Genomic DNA, 23786 nt, shown 5'->3' on the forward strand with positions numbered 1-23786 from the left:
CCTATACCCTCTACCTCATATAATTCTACTTTCTTCCTGGAGTCCTAAGAATTATGTGTCAGATTCATAGCAGAGGCCACAAACTGTCATTGTCATTGTTATGACCTGCTCTGGTGGATTCTCTGACAGGTTGTCAAATCTGTGGTCTTGGAGCTGGCTTGTGATTTCTTTGAAACTCTTCACTTTAAAAAAAAAAACTCTAGAGGTAACTCCGTGCTAGGTTTACAACCTGGCCTCTCCTATGACTATAAATTCTATTTGGCACCGTGGGACTTCCTATTTATTTAAAAAACATGATTTAAATACAGTGTTGAGCAATATGTTACCTTGGCACAGAGTTTTCCAGCCCGAGGAGCAGGTTCCTGATTCTGTGAATCAGGAGGCTGGTCTTTATCACTCAAAAGGAATGGAAGAGTCATGGGTAGGGGCCCACCTGTCTATCATCAGAGTTGAAAGGCTGCTTGGGAATCACACTAGCATTTTTGAGAACTGAGTTTGCCTCAGACTCCTTATAAATACAGCTTGACTCAGCCCCGGTGTGACAGACACCTTTGGGACATGAAGTGGATACTGTTCTTTGGGGCCCTTATCGGGCCCAGCATCTGTGGTCGAGGGAAGTTTTTTGGGTAAGTTCCCTGTGGACTTATTGTTACTGCTTGGTTAGTTCAGAGATACGGGAGGCAAATGAATTTGGAAATGAATGGCTGATGATACTTCAGGCGGTTTGGCATTGAGAAAAAAGTTCTGGGCTCCAGTCCCAGCTCTGCCCTATGCCATCCTGGACAAGTTACTTGTCTCTCAGGCTCAATGTTACCTGTGAAATCAGGACTAGGTAGTCTCTGCAGCCCTCCCTAGCTCCCTAGCCTCCTGCCAACTATTTTTCTTCCTCGTTCTTATTTGTCCGGTCAGTTCCAGGCATCCCCTACTATCTTACTGCTATATTATGAATTAACAAGAGTTACCAGAAATTGTTTCTAATTTCCGTCCTGCTTAAGGGAAAGCCTAGGTCTTAGGTGTCTTGGTTTCACCTCTCTGTTCACAGTGAAGGCTTAGTAGAGCTGGTGCTTTCTTGTTAGCAGCTGGGACATGGAGATTTGATAGGTCTTGCCTAGCCACAGCTCTGAAGATTGACACGCCAGGGATACACCTGTACACTGTGTACACACATGCTCCACACATAATGCTCTGTGGTTTGCAAAGGAGAGGACATTTGGGAGGTAGGAGAGATGAAAGGATGCCATGGTACCCTGCTGGAAGATTGGATTCTAATAACTCATTACTGCATAAATGCTTTGCCATTTGCAAAAAGCTTTAGCGCGCCTTATCTTTTGGATTACACAACAACTCTGACAGGCAAGGGTGTTATTTTCCTTAATTTAAACATGAAAAAACTCAGCTTCAGGAAGATTAAGAAACCCGCCCAAGGCCACTTAGCTGGTAAGCAGGGGAGCTGGAGCTCTGAATGCAAAAACCATACCCTTTGCTGTAACACAAAGTAATCAGATAGAACCCTATATCTCACTGATCTATCTATATCTACCTGCTCACTCTATTATGCTATCTGGCTAAAGGGACTTTGGGGTTGTTTGCTGTGGTGATTACATTAGGCCCCCCTTATTTGTGGGGGATGCGTTCCAAGACCCCCAGTGGATGCCCGAAACCACGGACAGTACCAAACCCTATATAGACTATGTTTTTTTTCTTATACACACATATTTATGACACAGTTTAATTTATAAATCAGGCACAGTAAGAGATTAACGATAATAACTAACAATAGAACAGTTATAACAATATGCTGTAATAAAAGTTATGTGCCTGTGGTCTCTCCCTCTCAAAAGATTTTATTGTGCTGTACTCGCCCTTCGTCTTGTGATGATGTGAGATGATGTGAAGAGATGAAGTGAGGTACTCAGAACGGCGTGTAATTGAAAATGTATGAATTGTTTATTTCTGAAGGTTTTCATTTAATCATTTCAGACGGCATTCTTGGGTAACTGAAACCAGGAAAAGCAAAACCCTGGAAAAAGGGAAACCACTGTACTTACATGAAATTGAGTAATTTTTATGGTGTTGACTTCTGCTCACACCTGGTCCCTACTGCCAAATAGCTTCGAGCCGTTAGGCCCAGCAGGTGGCCAGGTAGGAAGACTTTTCCTCAGGCCAGTTCCTGTTCCCTGTAATAACTAACTTGCTGTCAAGCGGACTGACACCTGGAGCTGTTAGGCTCCTGCTGCAGCTATCCAGGTGGCTGAAAAACCTTTATTTCTCAGGATACAGACTTCTCTTACAATACAGGGGCACTGGGTTGAGACAGCTGGGCTGGGCCCTGGAGTCCTCACCACAGGAGTGGGCACAGAGAGTGTGCCTGGGCTCATTGCAGATGGTTTTAATCATTAGTGCCCAGCTCACCCCAAACGTGGTCTCACCCCATAGTACAGAACCCAGCAAAGGTAGCGGAATCCTTCCACAGACATGTCCCAGAAAGGGAACATTTAGATCAAGGATAAAGCTGGCCTCTGAGCATTCAAGTGGATAGGAAGCCAGAGCACAGTTTGGCTTGGAGAGGGTACAGTGCTGAGGAGATGAAGGTGATGGTCCCCCGCCCCCTTAAAGCCTCCACCCGAGGCTCTGTTCTTTCTACTCAACTCACCGACTTCCTAGTCTGTCTCCGCTGGTGTCTTCTGTTTTGGTCTTCAGTCATTTTAAGGATGGGAAGGTGGCCAAGATGCCTAGAGATGTGGAGCAGGCAGAGAACAGGAAGTAGTTGTAGAACTAGTTGCAGCATCAACTGTAGCTGGCAGGCATTTAAGAATTCTGGGCATCCGCCTCTCAGTATTCATGGTAGAGGCTAAGCCTGGCTGGGGATGCAGCTAAGAAAGGTACAAAGACCAGGCCGCTTGGGGAGGGACAGAAGCTCAGCACCCAGGGGACTACTGACTGTCCAGAACATGGGACAAGGGTGAAAGAGTGAGAGGGGATCACCAACCACTGTGTAGGCAACAGTGGGACAGCCTTGGGTATTGGAATGGACCAGAGTTAGCAAGAGCTGCAAGAATACTTGTGTGGAGTAGAGGGGTGAACCTGCATATCCCATCATATCTCCCTTCCCAGGCCAATCTTCCATAGTTAGAATGAGCTTAAGGTCTTCGAATGGATTTCCGGATGGTGGACATAGGTTGTGTCCAGCCACCCACACTGGGAAGGGCATTTTCCAAATAGAGACGAGGACAATGAGGACAAGAAAAAGGCTGCCCTTCACCTGGCGCCCACTTACGTTCCAGGTTTTGATGGACTTATGTTTATGGGAATAATGTTAAGCTTTCCCCCCCAATCACTCTAGGTAAGGAAAACCTCATGAGTGATGGGAGTTGTCCTAAAGCCTGGGTGGGAGCTTGCTAGGTAACTAAGGAAAGGGGCTAGGGTCTAGGCAGAGGGAACAGCATGTGCAAAGGCATAGAAGGGCAAAGTACAGTACATGGTGAATTTAGGATTTAATTGAGGCTGGAGCCAAGAAGGTATAGGATGGAGAAGTGGAGAAGAGATAGATGGGGAAGGGCCCTACCAGCCCTTTGTTGATGTAAAAAAATGTCCAAACCTGTAGAGAATTTTCATATAAGTTGTTCTGAGTTTATTTGAACCAAACGGATGACATGCCGGGAAGCAAGCTCTCAATTGCTCCAGAAAATGACAGTTTTTGCAGTTTCTTTTATATATTTGGAATTAAGGAGGAAAGGTAAGGAAGATTACATGAAGGCAGGGATTACAGGATAGTTAACAAGATTATGTGCTCCCTTGAGGGGTCTGAAGCAGAGACATTCAAAGGTGTGTTAACCTGGAGGCAGGAGAACAATGGACAAGGTTTGCTTAAGGTGAAGGTAAACCTGATAGAGATCTGGGACGTGACTACCCACCAGGACTTGCCCAGTTAGGAATTGCTGATCAGATTGCCTGCTGAGTAACTCTGAGGTTACGTTTGGTTAGATTGCAGAGCCCCTTTTTTTGTCCACATCTTCCCTGCTGCCTCTGAATACTGCAGCTGTGTCTTTAACCTCTGTAGCTGGGCTGCTTCGGGCGTGATGACATGGGCTGCGAATTTAATCATCAGTGCCAGTGAGGTTCGCTGTGACCCGTTGTCATGGACTTCCAGGGGTATGGAAGTTCTGTGCTGAAGTAACCACTTTAGAAAAAGTAAAACAAATGCTCTGGGTGAATGTGGAACATGATTTCGATAGTTCTGAGAGTTCCTTATTTCTATGTTCCTCTCTTTCACTCTTCCTGTTCTTTTTCTCTCCCCTTGCTTTGTGATTGCTCTTGTCAGTGCTGTACTTTACAAACGCCCGATTTGCCAGTATCAGCGCACAGGCACTTTCTAGAACACCACTTCTAAGACGTCCTTTTCCGGGAGTGTTGTGGGTGGGTTGTGACAGAGCTGGGGTTTGGCAGATGGGCCCTGGGAGTCAGCCAGGAGGAAGGATTTCCCTTCTGTTGTAAACCCTTCCCTTTTGGCGAGGCTGCCTGCCTGTGTCAGGGAAATGGTGGTTTGACTCCTCATCCTCCCAGCAAGCCCACGCCTAGCAAGCCTGCTGGGTTCCCACTGAGAGCTGCCCAGCCCGTGGGGCTTCTCCTCTCTGGCCCCAGCAGCACCCAGGGACCCCATTAGCTGCCCATCTCCCAGGACCCTGCGGAGACCAGATGAGTTGGGAGGAAGTGGGCCTTTGGCACTGGCATTTCCTCCAGACCTGCCACCTGCAATGGACCATGCCTCCCTGGGCTGGACTAGACCTCCCAGAGGTCCTGGAGAACCTCACAGAACAAAGTGACACCCTGAGAGCCCATCCGGATTGAGCTGGCTTTCTGATGAGGAGATGCCGAGCTGCCACGTGAGGCTGCACGTTTAGCTCCCTGTGACAGAACCATTTTCTCTGTCAACAGGTCCTTCAGCCCACAGCTCTCTCCACCAGCGCTTCCTGCATTCATTCGTGTCAAAGGGATGACGCATGTGACAGCGTTGAGTGCAGATTCATTCGGCCCGTCACCTAGCAACGGCCTAATGGCTCCCCTGGCTACTTGAGCCGGCTGAGAGCACAAAGGCAGCTTTTCAGGCTCGTCCTTCTCCCACCCACACACAGGACTTCGGGGGGCCTCTGCCCCTGCTGCTGTCGTGGATGCTAAATGGTGTCCATGAAACAAGTGCAGGGCAAATGACCGGCCGGCTCCCTCTGGGCCCTCTCAGGGCCCCCTTAGGAGGATTGAATCCCAAGTTCAGCCCCAGCACCTTGGCCCTTATCTAATTCAAATTTTTACAGGGTTCTGGAGCTGGACGAGATCAAAAGAGCACCCAGTCTCCCCGCTTTTGCTAAGAGGAAAGTAGCTAACCCTTCAGGGACGGGAGGTCTGTTCTCTTTTCCGGCTCTTTCCAGCATGGACCTTGGGCCAGAGTTTCTTTCTTAAAAAAAAAAAAAAAAAAAAAAAAGGAATTGAATTAAATTTTATTTTTTTTAAATTGAATTTATTGGGGAGACATTGGTTCACAAAACCATACTCAACAAAACATCCTCTGCACACTGCCTCGTGCGTCCGGCCAGTTTCAGTCTTCGCCCCTGACAGTGAAGAACTGCTTCTTTATGTCTTGAGTTAGCTTTGCGTGTAACTCGGGAACATTCCTTTCTGCAAAAATATATATGTTTTTCATTATAAAGTAATATGACCACATTACAGAAAACAGATACAAGGGGGGAAAAAGTCAGTCATCCATAATTCCACGACCCGAGCATAAGCACTGTCAGCATTTGCTAGATTTCCGTTGTCTGTTTTTCTTCCAATGCATCTGCTTTTTCCATACTTGTGATCATGGCATACATACAATTCTGTGTCCTGCTCTTTCACTTAATATTTCCCTTAAAGTTATACCATAAGCACTTTTTCATATTAGCCACGTAGTCTTGTTTTTAATGGCTATACATTATAACCAAAGGCTAGACCATTTCCTCTCACTCGGCGCAATTATGTCTGGGATAGGAGGCTGGGGCTTATTTGCCAGCTGAAAGCTCACCATTATCTTTTGCTTCTCTCTCTCTTTTTTTTCTTCAGGGATCAAGTTTTTAGGATTAACGTCAGAAATGGAGACGAGATCAGCAAACTAAACGAGCTAGTGAAATCAGACAACTTGAAGGTACCTGATTCTTCCTAATCCTCTTGGGTATCTTCTAATTTTGGTGGGAGAAGACTTGTACCCCTGGCATCATTTCTGGCATCTCTGTCCTGGTCAATGTGCATTTCCAAGATGGCGAGGGTTGAAGGGGGCGAAGTGCTGTACATCATAACGGTGTTCGGAAGTGGGAAGCCTCAGCCGTGGGCTCCATCTTCCCATCTGCCATTGACTTATTATTGTTTCTTGGGCTCTGCCAGGTATTGCCTGCTGGACAGGTCTGACCAGATACAGTTGTGAAATAGACAAAGTTTGCTTTCTTGGGCAGAACCCAGCTCCTCAGGAATCACCCTGTCTTTTGGCAGTTGTTCTAGAAGAATGAGCTAACTCATTATGCCTTTTACCTGAACTGTCCTTTAACCTGGTTTCTCTCTGTTATCTTCAGCTCAACATCTGGAAATCTTCCTGTTCCGTGGGTCATCCTGTGGATGTCCTGGTCCCGGCTGTCAGTCTGCAACCAGTCGAATGCTTCCTCAAGTCCCAAGGCTTAGATTACTCAGTGACAATTGAAGACCTGCAGGTGGGTAAACCAAGGCTCCTGACTTGTCTTGCACAAGACAAAGCAGCCAGAGTGGACCTGAGGCACATTTCCAAGTTCTGGTCTTATTTTTCTCCATTTTACAGATGAAGACATTGAGGTTTATGGCAGTAAAGAGCACTGACTTGTTAGAGGCGCATGTTGTGGTAGGAGGGGCACGGTAGGGTGGGGAATCAGACAGATCTGGATCCAAATCCTGATTTTTGCCAACTACTATTTTTGTGACTTTGGACAAGTTTTTAACCTCTTGAGCCTATTTCTTCATTGGTAAAATGTTAATAGTGATAACTACTTCGTAGGATTTATTGAGAAAAGTGATTAAGTGTATGTAAAATGCCGAACAGCGCCTGGTATGTCAGAAATGTCCACAAGTATTAAGTCTCTCTCCCTTTCCTTATTTGAAGTCAGGAGGGAAGAACAGAGTAGGGCGGGTGTTGGAGACCAGTCATAAAAAGCATCCTTTGAGAAAGGGGGAATGTCACCAACAGCCCCCAGCAGAGGGAACACCACCACCCTAGCCAGGCACCCGTCTCACGACCTGTATTTAAACAGCAGGACGGTGTCTGGCTCGTGTTCTCCCCTTCACCGAGGTAGGTTATGGACTAATTGGTGATTTGGCCCGGGAGTTTCCTGATGGCGAGAGCAGCTGTGAGCTTATTAATCATCCTCACATGTCATAGACATCTGCCAGGAGCCTTCAAAGTATGAGTGGTTATAAGAATTTCTTTGTTTCTGAATGGTTTCCCAAGCTGTGTATTTCAGAGGCACTGGATACCAGATGCGGGCTGATGTCTAGAGAATTCATAGTATCGAGTAACAAAATAGCATATATATTGCTTCCAGGGAGTGAGTGAGTTTTGAATGGGGTGATGTACAACGGGCTCCAAGGAGTAAGATTTTATAGATACGTGGAAGATATCCGACCTCCTTTACATCTTGGCTTTTGGGGTGCTTGATCTGTGTGCCAAAGGTGCCGCCATCTTGGCTGGCTCATGGACCACGACATGGCAGAAACAACGTGCATCTCCATCTCCAACGGACCACTTCACCGTGTTGCCATCTCTGTTTTAGGCCCTTTTAGATAAAGAAGATGAAGAAATGCAATACAACCAAGAGCAAGAACGGAGCAGTAATAACTTCAACTACGGGGCCTATCATTCCCTGGAAGCTGTAAGTGTTTCAGAGCAGGGTTAAGATCAAGGTTATCGCTCTCCTGGGTTTTGTGACCCCTTTTCTCACTTCCAGGAGGTACTCATCCTCAGCACAGCATCCCTTCACTGTGGGGCTAAAATGTGTGCACTTGGATTCCTTTCTAATTCTTGGGTTGTTTAACGCTCACCAGCACCTAAGGGCATAGTGAAAAGACAAACTACATTTTCTCCCACATGCATCCTTCTTCTCTTAACAACCCCTTAAAGAAAGCAACCCCTTAATGAAATAATGGCAATCACTTCCAGTGCTTGTAAATTAATCTTCTTGTACCCCATCATAATCCTTGTATTTTATTCACCTATGTTAAAATATTACTTATTCTAGGCAAATAGATAAAGTGATTCTTTCAAGGTTAACCAAGTATTTCCACTCATTTATCATGACTGCTGAGAATATGTATTTGTTCCATAATGCATTTTGGTGCTGTGTTTAGTTAGAAACCACTTTATATAGATGACTGACTTTCAAGGTAAGCCAACCCTTCACATGCAAAACTTGGAGCCGAATAATTTAATACGATTAATTGGAACTCGAGGAATCAAGAGGAACTAGTAGAATGGAATTGCATCACATACAATACAGTTCTCTTACGTGCCTCAGTGTCTTCTTCCTTAATCTGGAAACTACTAGCTTCGGATCACACGCCAATTTAAATTGGTATTTGCCTTCCTATACCTCAATGCACGCTGCTCTTTATATCCAAAGATGGTGCTCCTGGCATGCTGGCCATGGGGCGTATACTTTGAGTTGTTTTTCTTCTAGTGAGGGATTATTTCAAGGCTGACCAACTGTTTGCACTTCCTTCCCAGGATTATCAGTAGCTTTGTTTATTGTGTACACTTCCAACTGCATCGCCCCTTGATCCTTCTTGTGACCAATGACATACATCTGCACAACAGCTGGACTAAGTTAGGAGTTCAGACCAGGGCCACAAGCAAAAGCAGAGCTCAGGTCCAAACAGGGATTAAGCCCATGATGTTAGCTCCAGCAACACCGGGCACTCCCTCGCTGAGCTAACCGGTTGCAAATGTCACCAAGACCCTGGGAACATCATCGCCCGCTTGCCTGCTGCGGGAGCCTCACTTCCTCATCCGCTGGCTTTTGGTTTTTGTTCCCTGGAGTTAGGTGCCATTGTTACCTGTTTTACAGATATCTCTTGTTCCCTGAGAGGCCTTTTACTGTGGATTGGTGTACCATCATCTCCTCCTGGCTTGATCAGATTCAGTTGTTTCTGTTTTTTTTTTCCTTCTAAAAACAGCTTTTAAGAGCACATCTCCTACAACCACTTAGGTCTTAGTTCTCTAGTGGGGATTTCATGTTTGTTTCTGCCAGGGTTTCTAGTTTCAGGCCGTTTGTGTGTGTTGGGGTTGCTGTTATTTTTGTTTCTCAGGTGAGTTTTCCCCCTCCAGTCTGGACTCATGAGGCCGTTTGACTTTTCCTGGGTGACTCTCTTTCCTCTCGTGGCTCAGGGTAGGCATCCTGCTTTCGCTCCACTTTCTAGGGTCAGTGGATAGAGTTTCCAGGCCCTTTTCATGGCCCAGTTGCCAATTCCCAGCTCTCAGGTTCTAGCTCCTTGCCCCACACGTCCTGTGCCCTCTACTCCCACTCCTGCTTTGCTGTAAACCCTCAGCGGCTGAGGCAGAAGTGTGGGCTTCATCCTCTGCCCCCCATTCTGTCAGCTTGTTCCCTCTTCATTCCTGGCACCTGCAGTTTCCCCCTTTTCTGGCTTTTTAACTTGGCTGTGAATAATTTTCATTGTATTTTATCTGGCTTGCCTATGTATTTGAGGGATGGTTTCTTGCTTCAGTTTGCCACGGTGAATGCAACTCTTGATAAGTCCTTTAAGCTTGATTTTATTCTATGTGTTGATTGCCCATTTTCCTCCTCTGTAAAGTCCTTCTTCCAGTTTTAAGGTCTAAATATGAATTTGCTTATTTCCTTTTTTTTTTTTTTACCCTCAAAAGGTTTGAGCAACTAAGGTGGATGAACTCTATTTAACTCATTCCTAGCCACAATCGACAGCTCTTCACTTGTTCTCTTAAAGCCTTTAGAGGAATCACCTCCAAACTGAGTGCCTGTCCACTGGAATGCAGGAAGAAACTATTACCACTTCTCCTTATATTACTACATATGTATAGTGCATGCTAATATATATATTTCTTAAATATATTTTTATTGATTTCAGAGAGGAAGGGAGAGGGAGAGAGAGATAGAAACATCCATGATGAGAGAGAATCATTGATTGGCTGCCTCCTGCACGCCCCCCACTGGGGATTGAGCTCGCAAACCGAGCATGTGCCCTTGACCGGATTCGAACCCAGGACCTTTCAGTTCGCGGGCCGACGCTCTATTCACTGAGCTAAACCAGCTAGGGCCATGCTAATATTTTTTTCACTAATGGAGAAAGTGATCAAAAAAGTTTGGAGAGTTCAAGAACCTGGGCTAAACTGGGCCACGCTGTTGATCCAGTCCAGTATGGTCCAATATTGGAGCAGTGGAGTAGTTTAGTGGACTATAATTTTGTGGATGGATACAAATGTACTATTTTCTAGAAAATTGTAGAAAAGGACTCTTTAGGCAGTTCTTTAAGAATAAGCATTCCTGGAACTCTACATAAAATTGTCAGTGTTAAGCTCATGGCCATTCAGAAGGGAAGAGATCCAAATACAGGCACAGGATATACTTTTTGTGAGAGAATTGATCAAAGTGATTATTCGGACCATACACAGAAGACAACCAAGGATGAGCTATTGAGTTTATTAAAAACTATTGATAAGGATCCAAAACTGTCTGCCAAAGAGAAGAAAAAAATGCTAGGTCAGTTCTATAAGTGTCACCCAGACATCTTTATTGAATATTTTGGAGACTAAATTTCTAATGTCTGTATATAACTTGTGTTTTTTAAGAATTATGTATCCTAAAGACCCAATCACATTTGTAATTTTGAATGTTCTTCTAAATATGAAACTGTACTTAATAAAACCTTTTTGTATTAAAAAAAAAAAAAAAGAATAAGCATTCCATGCCAATTGTATTGTCAACCCCATGGTTAGGAGGCTGGAAGAGATCGTTAGGATCATCAACATAAAGTTCACAGATACCTACCCAGAGCTGAACAAATTTTTAAAATGCCTCTCGGTTCATTTTCTCACGCTTCAGATTTACCAGGAGATGGACAGCATTGCTGGAGACTTTCCTCACTTGGCGAGCAGGGTAAAGATTGGGCATTCGTTTGAAGACCGGCCAATGTATGTACTGAAGGTAAGGCCCATGTTCTTTGAAGGGCTGAACTAGACACGGGCTCCTGGTTCCTTGTGTCCAGGACCCAACGATCAGGCCTCTGCCAGGGGCAGCTTTTTAGGACCTCCTTGACTTTAGGGAGGAGGGTGAGGTTGGAAGACATCTATCAGGGTTCAAATTTGGTCAGACAGGCAGTCCTACTTGCGAATTCTCATTCCAGGTTTCGACTAAACTGCAAGATTAAGGGGATGTCTTGGAGCGGGCGGAGGTTGTGGTGTGGGCGTGGGGCTGGAGGAGGTTAGTATTCTAGAAAGCTCTCACTACACACAGTCTTCTTCCTTCAGTCCCACCTTCTGTAAATAGCAAGACAAATTGGGATAGTTCTACAAATTCCATCCTGCTTCTAGGAGTACTTATTTGAAAAGCAATCTAGGAAGCTAATTTTAGGGCTGATGTAATTTTAAGCCCAGCCTCTGATCCTTGGCTGACACAAAGCCTAATTTCTAGGTATTTCCAACAGATTCAGGTCTATTTTGGAGAGGAGGTAGATAATTTATGGCAGTAACATAAATTACATAAATAATCCAGCCGAATGAATAAAAAAGAATTTGGAGATGTGAACTACTGAGGATGCTAAGAATTTGTCAACCTCTAGCTACATATCAGCTCCGAAGAACCCAGCTTATAGCAATGGGTAAATTACCAGAGGAGGAGACCTGCCGCCGAGCTGTTTGCTAAAATAACCTTCACAAATTTAGAATATTTGCCCATCTGATGGAGACCCTGGCTTCATTAGCACTGAGCTCTGTCAGGTAGGGGAGAGGGCATGAAAAGGCAAGACCCAGAATTCATTTAGTGCCATTTACAGAGAGCTAGAGTGAACCCCCTCTTCCTCTTTTTTAAAACTGAATTCATTTATTGCATCAACCAGAACGGGCTGGTTCAGGCACTCTAGTCTCTCTCTGTTGGGATACCATTTGAGGTTTTTCAGGAGACACAATATTATCTCTAATCATACCGGCATTAGTTCACAATAGCAATTGTTTCCCTTCCCCATTTGCTTCCAACCCTGGAGCTGCGGCTGGGCCCGCCAGCCAGCCAGCCAATTAAGTTCCCCAGTCACTGATAAACTGATAAATAAGTGGTGACCTCAGGAACATTTGGTCTCTGAATTGTCTTAAATTGATTCAGTGACTAGGAGCGAGCTGGAGAGAGGCGAGGTGGGCTGAGAACGGGGTCAGGAGGGTCATTTTCTGGTCTCTTTTTCCTTCCACAGTTCAGCACTGGAAAAGGCAGTCAGCGGCCGGCCATTTGGCTGAACGCAGGCATTCATTCCCGGGAGTGGATCTCACAGGCCACGGCCATGTGGACTGCGAGGAAGGTCATGTCCCCTGGTATTAGGCCAGAATTCTGGTGGGCCCGGGGTGCCCCTGCAGCCTCCCATGAAGCTGGGCCCAGGGGATAAGGTGGGAAGGCACAGGAGGCCGGGGGGCCTTTTCATTTCAGAGAAGCAAAAGGGCAGAGCCCCTTGGTCAAGACTCTGTGGCTAAAGAGTGCATTCGTGGCAGAGGGCAAGCTAATGAGCTGCAGGGGTGGCCCTGAAACACTGACCCATGGTCAGCCCTGCAGAAAGGGAGCAGGGCCTTGCCAGCAGCAACACTCAGATGAGCTTTGCCTTTAGCCCTTTGCCAGCCCCCCAGGCCCTCAGGGACCTCACGCTGTCTCCATGTCCCCCCGGGAAGCCCTCTTTGAGCCAGCACTGAGAGGAGGGGGCGGGTAGGTGGGGAGGATCCATCTTCCCTACCCCTAGCAGGGGGGGCTCAGATTCCTAATAACTGTCATGATGTGTGGCTCTCTGCTCCCCTGACCCACCCCCTGGAAAGAGAGGATAAACCAGGCAGCCCAGGACCCTGCTGGTGGTGTCATCATGCAGCCAGGCTACCGCAGGCTTTCAAGTGCTCTGAGAGCCGTGTCTTCGATGGTGACAGGGAGGCTGTGGAGGGTGGATGGGCATCTGGGGAAGATACACAGGCTCAGACCTAACAATCCAGCCTCCGAGGGCCTCGCTGACACATTTATTATCCCTGCTTAGATTGTCTCTGATTACGGGAAGGATCCAGCCATCACCTCCATCTTGAAGAAAATGGATATTTTCTTGTTGCCTGTGGCCAATCCTGATGGATATGTACACACGCACACTGAAGTGAGTAATACCAAGTGGGCTGCTTGGAGTCAAGACTTGTTTGCTGAATTCCTTGCTTTGCCACCAAATAGTTGTATGACCTTGGAGAAAACTTCCACCATGTGCATGTGATAAGCTCCCTTGGCGTCTCATTTTCTAGTCATTCTCTGAGCTGAGACTCACCAGGGAATATTTTTTTCTTAGAGAGAACAGTCTAATGAACTTCCTACATAGATCTTGAACAATTATCAACTCCTTACCAATCTCTTTTTCATTTCTTTCCCTCCCACACATTTTTTTCCTGATGTATTTTAAAGCAAATCCTAGACATCAGGTTATTTCACCTAAAACTTCTTTAGTACACGTCTCTAGCTAATGTAGTTAAAACAAAGAAAGCATACCTGCCACTATCACCTTTTAAAAAGTAATGGAGCCCTAGCCGGTTTGGCTCAGTGGCTAGAGCATCGGCCTGCGGACCAAAAGGTCCCCGGTTCGATTCCGATCAAGGGCTCATACCTCGGTTGCAGACTCCTCAGCGGCCCAGGCTCTTGTCAGGGCTCATGCAGGAGGCAACCAATCAATGTGTTTCTTTCACCTCGATATTTCTCTCTGTCTTTCCCTCTCTCTTCTGCTTTCCCTAAAAATCAATGAAAAAATATCCTTGGGTGAGGATTAACAACAACAACAAAAAAGTAATGGAAATTAAGCCAATTTGTTGCAATTAGGATCTAAATGAGATTTGATCCTGCATTTAAAAAAATATTTTTTTTATTGATTTCAAAGAGGAAGGGAGAGGAAAGAGAGATAGAAACATCAATGATGAGAGAGGATCATTGATCGGCTGCCTACTGCATGCTCCCTACTGGGGCTTGAGCCCACAAACCAGGCATGTGCCCTTGACCGGGAACCGAACCCGGGACCCTTCAGTGCGTAGGCTGACGCTCTATCCACTGAGCCAAACCAGCTAGGACTGATCTTGCATTATAAAAAAATATTTTTAAAATTGAATTTTAGAGAGAGAGGGAGAGGGGGAGAGAGAGAGAGAGATACATCAAAGTGAGAACAACATCGGTCTGCTGCTGCCTGCCCCTCACCTTCCTGCCCCCTACTGGGGATGGAGCCTGCAGCCCTGCAGGAATCGGGAATTGAACTGGCAACCTTTTGGTGCATGGGATGATGCCCAGCCAACTGAGCCACACTGGCCAAGGGCCTATACCTGCACTTGGTTGTTATGGCTCTGCAGACTTTTTAATTTCTTAACAAGTAGCACTACTCCCCACCTTCCCACCCCTGCAACACACACATACTTATCTTTTAAAAAACATCATTAATTTTTAGAGAAACCAAGTAAATTGTCCGGTAGAATGTTTCACATTCTGAATCTGCCTGATGGCTTCTTGTGTGCCATTTAATTTGTCCTCTTATTTCCGCATTCCCTGTTTTCTGGTAGTCAGATCCAGAGGCTTGGTTGGATTCAGATGAAGTTTTTCGGCAAGAATGCAATAGTTGTGCACTTCCTGTCATATTAGTGGCCATGCAGGTGCAGAATGTTCATTTGTCCCACTTTTACCGCAGCCAAAAATTATTCAGTGGGTTCAGGTGCTGTCAGTCTGGTTCGTGCATTATAAAATTCTCACGAGGGCATTTTGGGGGAGTCTTTCTCTCAGAACCAGAAGGGCTCAGCCTCCTGTTTTTGGGGTGAGAGGACAGGAGCCCTGATGATTCTCCAGAGAGAACTGTAAGCAGCTCGCCCCCTCCATGGTGCCCATTTCCATCTGTGGTCCCCAAAGAAAACCTTCACCTTTCTTGTGCTCTGGCTTATCTCTGGATGTTTGTTCCTTCCTTGGTGGATTTTTCAGAACCGACTTTGGAGGAAGACACGGTCCCTACACCCTGGGAGCCCCTGCATTGGTGTTGATCCAAATAGAAATTGGAACGCTAGCTTTGCCGGTAGGTTGGGGAGCTGGTGTTCAAATCCTGCTACCCCTGGGTAGCCTGGTCCACAGGGCTCCAAGCTGGCAGAGCGGGGGCCGGGTTCCAGGCTGGCTCCATTGCTGATTCACTGAGAGACGGGCAAATCCCTTACGCCCTCCCCTCTATGTCTCATTTTTTGGTTGTGTTTAAAAAGAAATTTTGTGTGTGTGTGATTTTGAAAGGCTACAACGTAGCAATTCCTGTCCTCCCGAGAGAACACTAATCTTTAAAAACCATCACAGTCTGAGATATACACATCCATGCCTCTTCCTCATACCCTGGCTGCCCCAGCTTGTCCTGGGCGAGTTACTGGGTGGGTGGAGGGGTCCTGGAGGCAACTCAGAAAAGAGCAATCAGCACTTCTATTTTGGGTTTTGCTTTGTTTTTTAATCCTCACCTGAGGATATGTTGTTTTATTAAAAAATTAGTATTACTGATTTTAGAGAGACAGAGAAACATTGATCGGTTGCCTCCCATATGGGTCTGACCAGGGATTGAACCAGAAACCTGGGATGTGCCCTGACCTGAATCGAACCCGCCACCTTTCGGTGTGCGGGATGACGCTACAACCAGCTGAGCCACACTGACCAGGGCAAGTATGTTTCTGTAACAGACAAGATCTTGTGGTCTATCCTTAGATATACGCATATGGGATGGAAAGAGAATAAGAATGAGGACTTTTGGGTTGGAAGTTCCTACTGTTTAAAATCACTCTCACAGTCTTGCCAACTGTGTGTCACGTACTTTCCCCAAAATTATTTTATTTACAATTCTTCCGACCTAGTGGCCGATCTTAAGAGTTTATGGTTGAATTAGGATCTAAACTCACCTTACAATTCCAAATCCAAATAGTTCTCTTCCACTCTTCCACAGATGTTTTGTTCTTTTAATATAGTTCTTTTACTTGCCTAGAAATACCACACCAACCAGTGGGGGGGAAATAATGTGACTGGGAAAGGAGCTGATAAAAAATTAGGTCAGATATCCCACAGCTGGAGTGGTTTTACACACCGGATACCTCAGGGAACTATATTGTGAAGTAATATTGAAGACAGTGTTTCCAGCACCTGACAAATAATCAAGAGATTTTAGCCACAATAATAGATTATTTTGGCAGTGCTCTGCCATTAAGATCTGAACCAAGAGAACAAGTTGACACCAGAATAAATGGAGTCATTTTCATTATTAATTGGTATTCATATTAATTATCTAGAATACTTATTAATTACATCTCATTGTCAAGTGTGATATTAATTATTCATGACAATTGTTAATGATACAACACAAGGTCAACTACCCTTTTAAAGGAGCTCTGCCAGTTTTCTTTCTCAGCTGTGGCAGATCTAACACCCTGACATTCCACTCCTGTACCTCAGTATACACACACCACGGGCTAGGGGCATCTAACAGTGACCTGTCCATTGCCAATACCTTCCGTCCATCCTTTGGATGGTGGATCCTTCGTTTCTGTCTTTTTGGCCTATGGGTTAATGTTTCTGCTTGGGCTGCCCCCAACAGGAAGGGGAGCCAGTGACAATCCTTGCTCCGAAGTGTACCATGGACCCCATGCCAATTCAGAAGTAGAGGTGAAATCGGTGGTAGATTTCATTCAAAAGCACGGGAATTTCAAATGCTTCATCGACCTGCACAGCTACTCGCAGCTGCTGATGTATCCGTATGCGTACACAGCCAAGGAGGCCCCGGATGCCGATGAGCTGGTGAGTAATGGGCTGCCTTCCGCCCAGCCCCAGGCCTGCTTTACCTTCAGCTGCTGCCAAGGTGGTTGCTCTGCAGCTTTAGAGGGAAAGTCTGGGAGCCTGGGCTTCTTTCTTTAAGGGCCCAGGCTTCTTTCCCTGCCCATCAGACCTACTGGGGATAGGAAGCAGATGGTGCCCTTATTTCTGTGTTTGCTGTGACTTCCAAGAACCACACCTGATCCGTGTCTTTCCTTCTCACTTATTGTTCTGACCAAAACTTATGGCAGACCCACTGCTTGCCAAGAGCTGGGGTGGCATTGTGTTGGGCGAAGGGGCGGTGCTCCTCACTCCAGTTAAGGTGGAGTTTAAGTAGGGTGTAGGCCACAGCGTTAGGGGTGCTCTGTGTCTCAGACAGTGACTCACCCTAGGATGTGAACAGGCACGGAGGGTGGACGGATGGACCTAGGCTGGCATCTGCAGAGTGACCGCAGGCCTCTCCCCCTGTGCTGGTCGGCTTCCACATGCCCTCTGCCCAGGCCATGGCTGGCCCAGAAACTTCCCAGCAGACACAGGGCTCCTGGCTTGGTGTGGGCAGATTCTGGTCTCAAGTAGGCACTCTGCATAGAACACATCTACACTGAGTGGCCATATTATTATGACCGGCCATATTATTATGACCACCCCATCAGCACAATGAAGTGAACTAGTTATGCAAATAATAATAATAATAATAATAAAACCTTGAGAATATTTGCTTAGGAAGTTTTCAATATTCAGTATTTTTGGAAGTGTCAATGAAGTACTGATGGGGTGGCCATAATAATCTGGCCACTCAGTGTATACATGGCAGCCCCACCGCTACCTTCAATCTGGAATACCCAACTCTTAGAAGGTTTTCTCTTGAACATACTTGGCCTCACCTCATGTTCATGAACTTGACATTCCCTTCCCTTAGGATAGGTGAAGATGGTGGTGCCTGTAACTAGATTCCCAATGGGCTGGTGAGCAGCCCTCCAGGTCCTTGGAGAGCTGGAGGGTATAATACACATGCTTTCAGAATGCATATGCATCTTTTTTCACCTCCTTCTTTACCCCCTCCCCCAACCTAGTAGTAAAGAACTGGGGTGTGATGGGAGATGGAATTCCCCTCATTTTGTAATCAGCCTTATCTTGAGTTGATTGGGAAAGAAGAGGAGACCAGAAGGGAAAATTGGGGGAGCAACTGAGAATCTTCCAGACCATTACCGTGCAGAACAGCTGAGGAATGTCAGACTGCGGGATCCACTCTTTCTCATTCCGCTGACTCCCCTTCCTAGGACAAGGTGGCAAGGCGTGCGGCTAAAGCTCTGGCTTCCCTGTCTGGGACTCAGTACCGCGTGGGTTCTTCCGCTACCACTGTTTGTAAGTATTTATTCTTTATTTAGAACAGGCTTTGAGAGGAAACTTGAGATGGAGCAGGAGAAGAGCAGCAAGTTAGACTTCCTCCACTGTAATCTGATTGTGTTTATAATAGACTAAAGTTATGTCAAACCTGTGTGGTAATAGCTGTTGCAGGCAGTCATCTTCATCAACATCATCCCTACTATCTCATGCCATTTATCATGTGCCCATGATGACTTGCCTGCCGGGGTGGTGTGATCTGCATTCCTTATCTTCCATTACAGATCCTGACATGGTTTATCAAAAATTCATCAAGCCCATCATTCCATTTTCTTTTTTTCCTCCCTATCATTCCATTTTCAATGGAAACCCACATCTGAATGGGCAGACTCCGGTGGTGGTAGTCAGGTGGATGAGACTCCTTCACCTTGCTATCAGAAATGAACACACATTGGAGCATGGCAGGGTGGGAACTGGGTTAGGCTGTCCTCCCAACAGTGGTTAGCATCAAGCCAGAAAAAGAGGAAAAAAAACCACACCAAGACCCCAAATCTGAAGATGGTCTTGAGGCTCCACACCTACAACCTCAACCTCATTTTGAGGAAATACCTTTGTTTTGGTTTCTCACTGGAGTGTTTCATCTGAACAATTCACTCTATTCCTCTATTGCTTCCAGTCCCTATGTTTTGTGAGTCTGATTTCTAAATTAAAAAATTGAAGAAAATGATCATTCTCCAAGACACCAGCTATAAATGGGAAATAAACATACAAATGTGGGGAGCTCAGCTCTGACCCCTTTTAAGTTAGTGTCCTTCTTTTTCCCGCTAATGCCTCCTCTGTAGTTTCCAAGAGTTGATCCACCCTCAGAGCCCCTGAGGACTTGTTGATACTGGATTTGTTTCCTCTTCCGTACTGTAACCCACTCTCCCATTCTACCTGCTTTATTTTCCACTAGCTGTTCCCTTCAGTCTTCCTCTTCTAGGAAGATTCTTATTTATTTATTGATTGATTGATTGATTTCAGAGAGGAAGGAAGAGGGAGAGAGAAACATCAATGATGAGAGAGAATTATTGATTGGCTGCCTCCTTCAAGCCCCTTATTAGGGATTGAGCCCGAAACCCAGGCATGTGCCCTTGACTGAATCGAATCCAGAACCCTTCAGTCTGCAGGTTGACGCTCTATCCACTGAGCCAAACCAGCTAGAGCTATGGGAAGATTCTTCATCTCACCTCCAAGGTCCTCTGATCTCAGCCCTCATCTGTGTTTCATAAGTCACAGTGCTACATAAGGCAGTTAGCATGATGTTGGTGTTTGTGTTGCTAATTGCAGCAACAATTCATTAATTATTCATGCTTTATTATTATTAGTGTTGTTAAATGGGAACTCCTCGGAGAATAAACACATCAGGGAGTTTCTCCATCCCCTGATTAATTAGTCAGAATTGAGTCCTGGACCAAAGAGAGCTAAACAAACTGGGTAGGAACTCTCTGAGGAGGACCTTTCAAAAGTTGTTTGTGGGTCATCAGGATCCTGACTTCTGGGTCAAATACCAGGTTAAAGAATGGCTTTGTCCTCTCACATCAAATGCATTCTTCTCCCCAGCTTAGCTGGGCCAAAATCACGAGATACTCATCAGATGCCTCCAACAGAAGAGGAGGAAGGCTCCTTTGAGTGTTGTCCAGGAGACATATTATTTCCTACCTCTTTCAAGAGCCCATCTTCTGTATTCATTATGGGCTTTGTCTGCCCTCCTTGCTTTTCACAAATGTAATCAATTTTTGTATAATAACACTTGAACTCCGTGGGTTATGGAATATGCTATACAAATGGTTGACGTTTGCCCTTTGAGAGCTGGACTTTTTCTTGGGTTTACCATTTTAGATGAAAATCATTCTAAAATCGATGAAAATCCTTCTAAAACAGAATTCACATTTTCTTGCCTTTTAAAACAGACCATGTAGAAGAGATTTAAGCTCCTTTCTTTTTCTTCTTCTTCTTCTTCTTCTCCTCCTCCTCCTCCTCCTCCTCCTCCTCCTCCTCCTCCTCCTCCTCCTCCTTCTTCTTCTTCTTCTCCTTCTCCTTCTCCTTCTCCTTCTCCTTCTCCTTCTCCTTCTCCTTCTCCTTCTCCTTCTCCTTCTCCTTCTCCTTCTCCTTCTCCTTCTCCTTCTCCTTCTCCTTCTCCTTCTCCTTCTCCTTCTCCTTCTCCTTCTCCTTCTCCTTCTCCTTCTCCTTCTCCTTCTCCTTCTCCTTCTCCTTCTTCTTCTTCTTCTTCTTCTTCTTCTTCTTCTTCTTCTTCTTCTTTTAATTGATCTCAGAGAGAGGAAGGAAGGGAAAGAAAGATAGAGTAACATGGATTGACTGCTTCCCACATGCACCCCAACCGGAAACTGAAGCCACGACCTGTGTATGCGCCCTAACCCAGAATCAAACCTTTTGGTGTATAGGACGATGCTAAAACCAACAGAGCCACATCAGCCAGGGCTAAGCTCAGTGGCCTCCTGAATATCAATTGTTATATCCTGAAGGCCTACTGTGCCCTTTTGGACTAGTTAATCCCTGTGTTAAACAGCCCGGCCTGTTTTGCCTCTTTAATTCTGTGTCTGCTTTTTAGAGTTTTCGTGTCTCCTTCCTCTGGTCAGACTGCACTGCTTTCAGGCCAACTGCCTCCAGCAACCCTTTACTTTCCTCTTACTGATTTTGATCTACTAAGGGCTTAGAAACAAGTTCTCTGGGCTGGTTTGGCTCATTAGATTGTGGCTATTAAGGATGGCCATTATGGCATTGTTCATCGTCACAGAAGACTGGTAACCCACAAAAGACTGCTAAGCATCTACCTGGCCATCAGTCGAGTGCTGGGGAAAAAGCACATTCGGTGCATTCATCAGTGAAACAGTCCTGGAGTGAATGAGGTGGGCCTATATGTGCTAATAGGAAATAACCTTCAAATGTTAGTTAAGAAATACAGTGTACGGGACAGTGTCAATAGTATGATCCCATTTGTGTTTAAAGGAAAAAAAAAGAGTAGATAGACTTTGAACAGGGACCCAAATAAAGTGAAGTTCATGAACTCGATCACTTTGCTCAGCAGAGGCGTTCTTGCCTCCTTCCTGAATTTTGAATGCTCTGAAATAGTTGAGCTTGCTGTGTATGTAACCTCTAGACACCTCTGGGGCCACGGCCTGTCTTCTTATTCGGCATTTTCTCAGGATGGAGAAAGGCTGAGGAAACCGCACAAGGATTTCAGAGGGTGTAGGAGAGCATGCCCCATCCTCTCAGGGAGCAGGTACTCAGTGGAACCAGCATCTCTAGAACAATCACAAATGGCATCATGAAAACAACCCTCAGGAACAATGGAAAAACGAAAGGACCCATGTATTTATTTACCTGACATGTAACATACCACATGGACTAGAAGTAGGTTGAAGAAAGCATAGGCTCGATCACTAGATGGACTTGGGTTTAAATTCTACCCTTGCCATTTTCCATCTGTATTTCTCTGGATACATTACCCATTCTAAGCCTGGGTTTCCACATCTGAAAAACAAGGACAGTAATACCGACTCTCACTGGGGTTTTAAAGGTTGAATGAGATCATAAACATACACTTTCCAGTATAATGATTGGCTCCTGGTGGGTGTGCAATAAGCGATCGCTGCTATTGCCAAACTTAGTTTATTCAATGCCGTCTACACTTTTGCACTCTTACCCGATTTTCGCTCTGGTGGAGTTCGAGAAGAAGCAGGAAAACGGGTCTCTGGCTTTTGGCAGAGGGATGTTCCAAGGGCCGTGCTTTCTCCCTGGGTATCAGATACCTCTTGCTATGTAAAAAGTTATCCCCAAACTTAGCAGCTTAGAGCAAGACACATTTATTTTTTAAAACTGTTTCTGTGGGTCAGGAGCTCAAGAGTGGCGTAACTAGGTGGGTCTGGCTTGAGGTCTCTCATGAGGTTGTGGTCAAGATGTCTTCCAAGGCTACAGTCATCTAATGGCTGGACTGGGCTGGAGGGTCTGCTTCCTCCGTGGCTCCCTCAGGTGCCTGATTATCGGGAGGCCTCAGTTCTTCACCACATGAACCTCTTTTTAGGGCAGCTTGTGTGTCCTTACAGCATGACAGCTGGCTTTCCTCAGAGCAAGTGGTTCCAAGAGAGAGCGAGGTGAAAGCCACGGTAGCTTTTATGGCCTAGCCTCGATGGTCCCACACCTTCATTTCTGTAGTCTTTTGTTAGTTACACAGGTCAGGTAAGCCCTAATCAGTGTAGGGGGCACTGTATAAGCCAGTGATGGCGAACCTCTTGAGCTCGGCGTGTCAGCATTTTGAAAAACCCTAACTTAACTCTGGTGCCGTGTCACATATAGAAAATTTTTTGATATTTGCAACCATAGTAAAACAAAGATTTATATTTTTGGTGTTTATATATTTAAATGCCATTTAACAAAGAAAAATCAACCAAAAAAAATGAGTTCGCGTGTCACCTCTGACACGTGTGTCATAGGTTCGCCATCACTGATATAAGGATGTGACTATTGGGGGACAAGGATCATTGTGGCTGTCTTGGAGGTTGTCTAGTATACTCGGTCTCGGTAGAGATTGGTTTTGCATGACCTGCAGGAGTCTATGGAATTAGTGACAAGTGGGGGATGAGGATTTAAAATCTCTTCATTTGAGACTAGTGAAGACCCTCATGGTGTAGACAGCCTGAGACATATGGATCAGGCCAATGTCTGTGTCCTAGGCCTAATGGTTTGCAGAAAGAACTCTGGGTCCCTAAAGAACCACAGGCAGGCAGAACTCCTGGCCCCTTCTCACTTAACCCTGAAAGAAATTGCGCTTCAAAGGTGTTTTCTCTTCTGATCTGCAGATCAAGCTAGTGGGAGCAGCGTTGACTGGGCGTATGATAATGGCATCAAGTATGCATTCACTTTTGAGTTAAGAGATACTGGGCACTATGGCTTCCTCCTGCCAGCCGACCAGATCATTCCCACTGCAGAGGAGACCTGGCTGGGGCTGAAGACCATCATGGAGCATGTGCGAGATCACCTCTACTAGATGAGGAGCCCGCTCTGTCTGCACTTATATATCCCCCATGTAGGTACGCATGCTGAAGCCATATTAAAGGGAGATTGTTCCTTCACATGTGCCAGAGCCCTCTGGCTTTGGAGAGGACAGAGGCCAGCCCCTCTCCAGTGCCCCTCCCTGAAGGTCCTACATGATGGTGGCACACCTGAGAGAAGGGCTTCTGTCACTTGCCATAATTTTGTCCTGTTGTTTCTCTGAACCCTTTGTATACCTTTCCTTGGGTCACTCTTAGGATCACCCCTTACTGGTAGCATGTCTCTACCTCATTTTTAGAA

The 23786-nt window shown here is 45.7% G+C and overlaps 1 protein-coding gene across 2 annotated transcripts; it reads left to right on the forward strand.

Annotated features, from left to right (window-relative positions):
• Window positions 1-558: 558 nt before the first annotated feature.
• CPA4 (carboxypeptidase A4) lies at window positions 559-23481 on the forward strand. 2 transcript variants are annotated; one of them, XM_070423897.1, is made up of 11 exons: window positions 559-626; window positions 6094-6175; window positions 6597-6731; window positions 7821-7919; window positions 11121-11222; window positions 12478-12582; window positions 13294-13404; window positions 15243-15333; window positions 16876-17075; window positions 18371-18455; window positions 23294-23481. In XM_070423897.1, exons 1-11 carry the CDS (start codon window positions 559-561, stop codon window positions 23479-23481), a joined length of 1266 nt encoding a protein of 421 aa, XP_070279998.1. The 2 variants fall into 2 exon arrangements, with proteins under 2 accessions (XP_070279998.1, XP_070279999.1); XM_070423898.1 differs by lacking the exon at window positions 7821-7919.
• The last annotated feature ends 305 nt before the right edge of the window (window positions 23482-23786 follow it).

This window comes from Myotis yumanensis, unplaced genomic scaffold (genome assembly GCF_028538775.1).
Source record: "Myotis yumanensis isolate MYYU_CA2020_CCGP unplaced genomic scaffold, mMyoYum1.0.hap1 SCAF_9, whole genome shotgun sequence".
NCBI lineage: Eukaryota > Metazoa > Chordata > Mammalia > Chiroptera > Vespertilionidae > Myotis > Myotis yumanensis.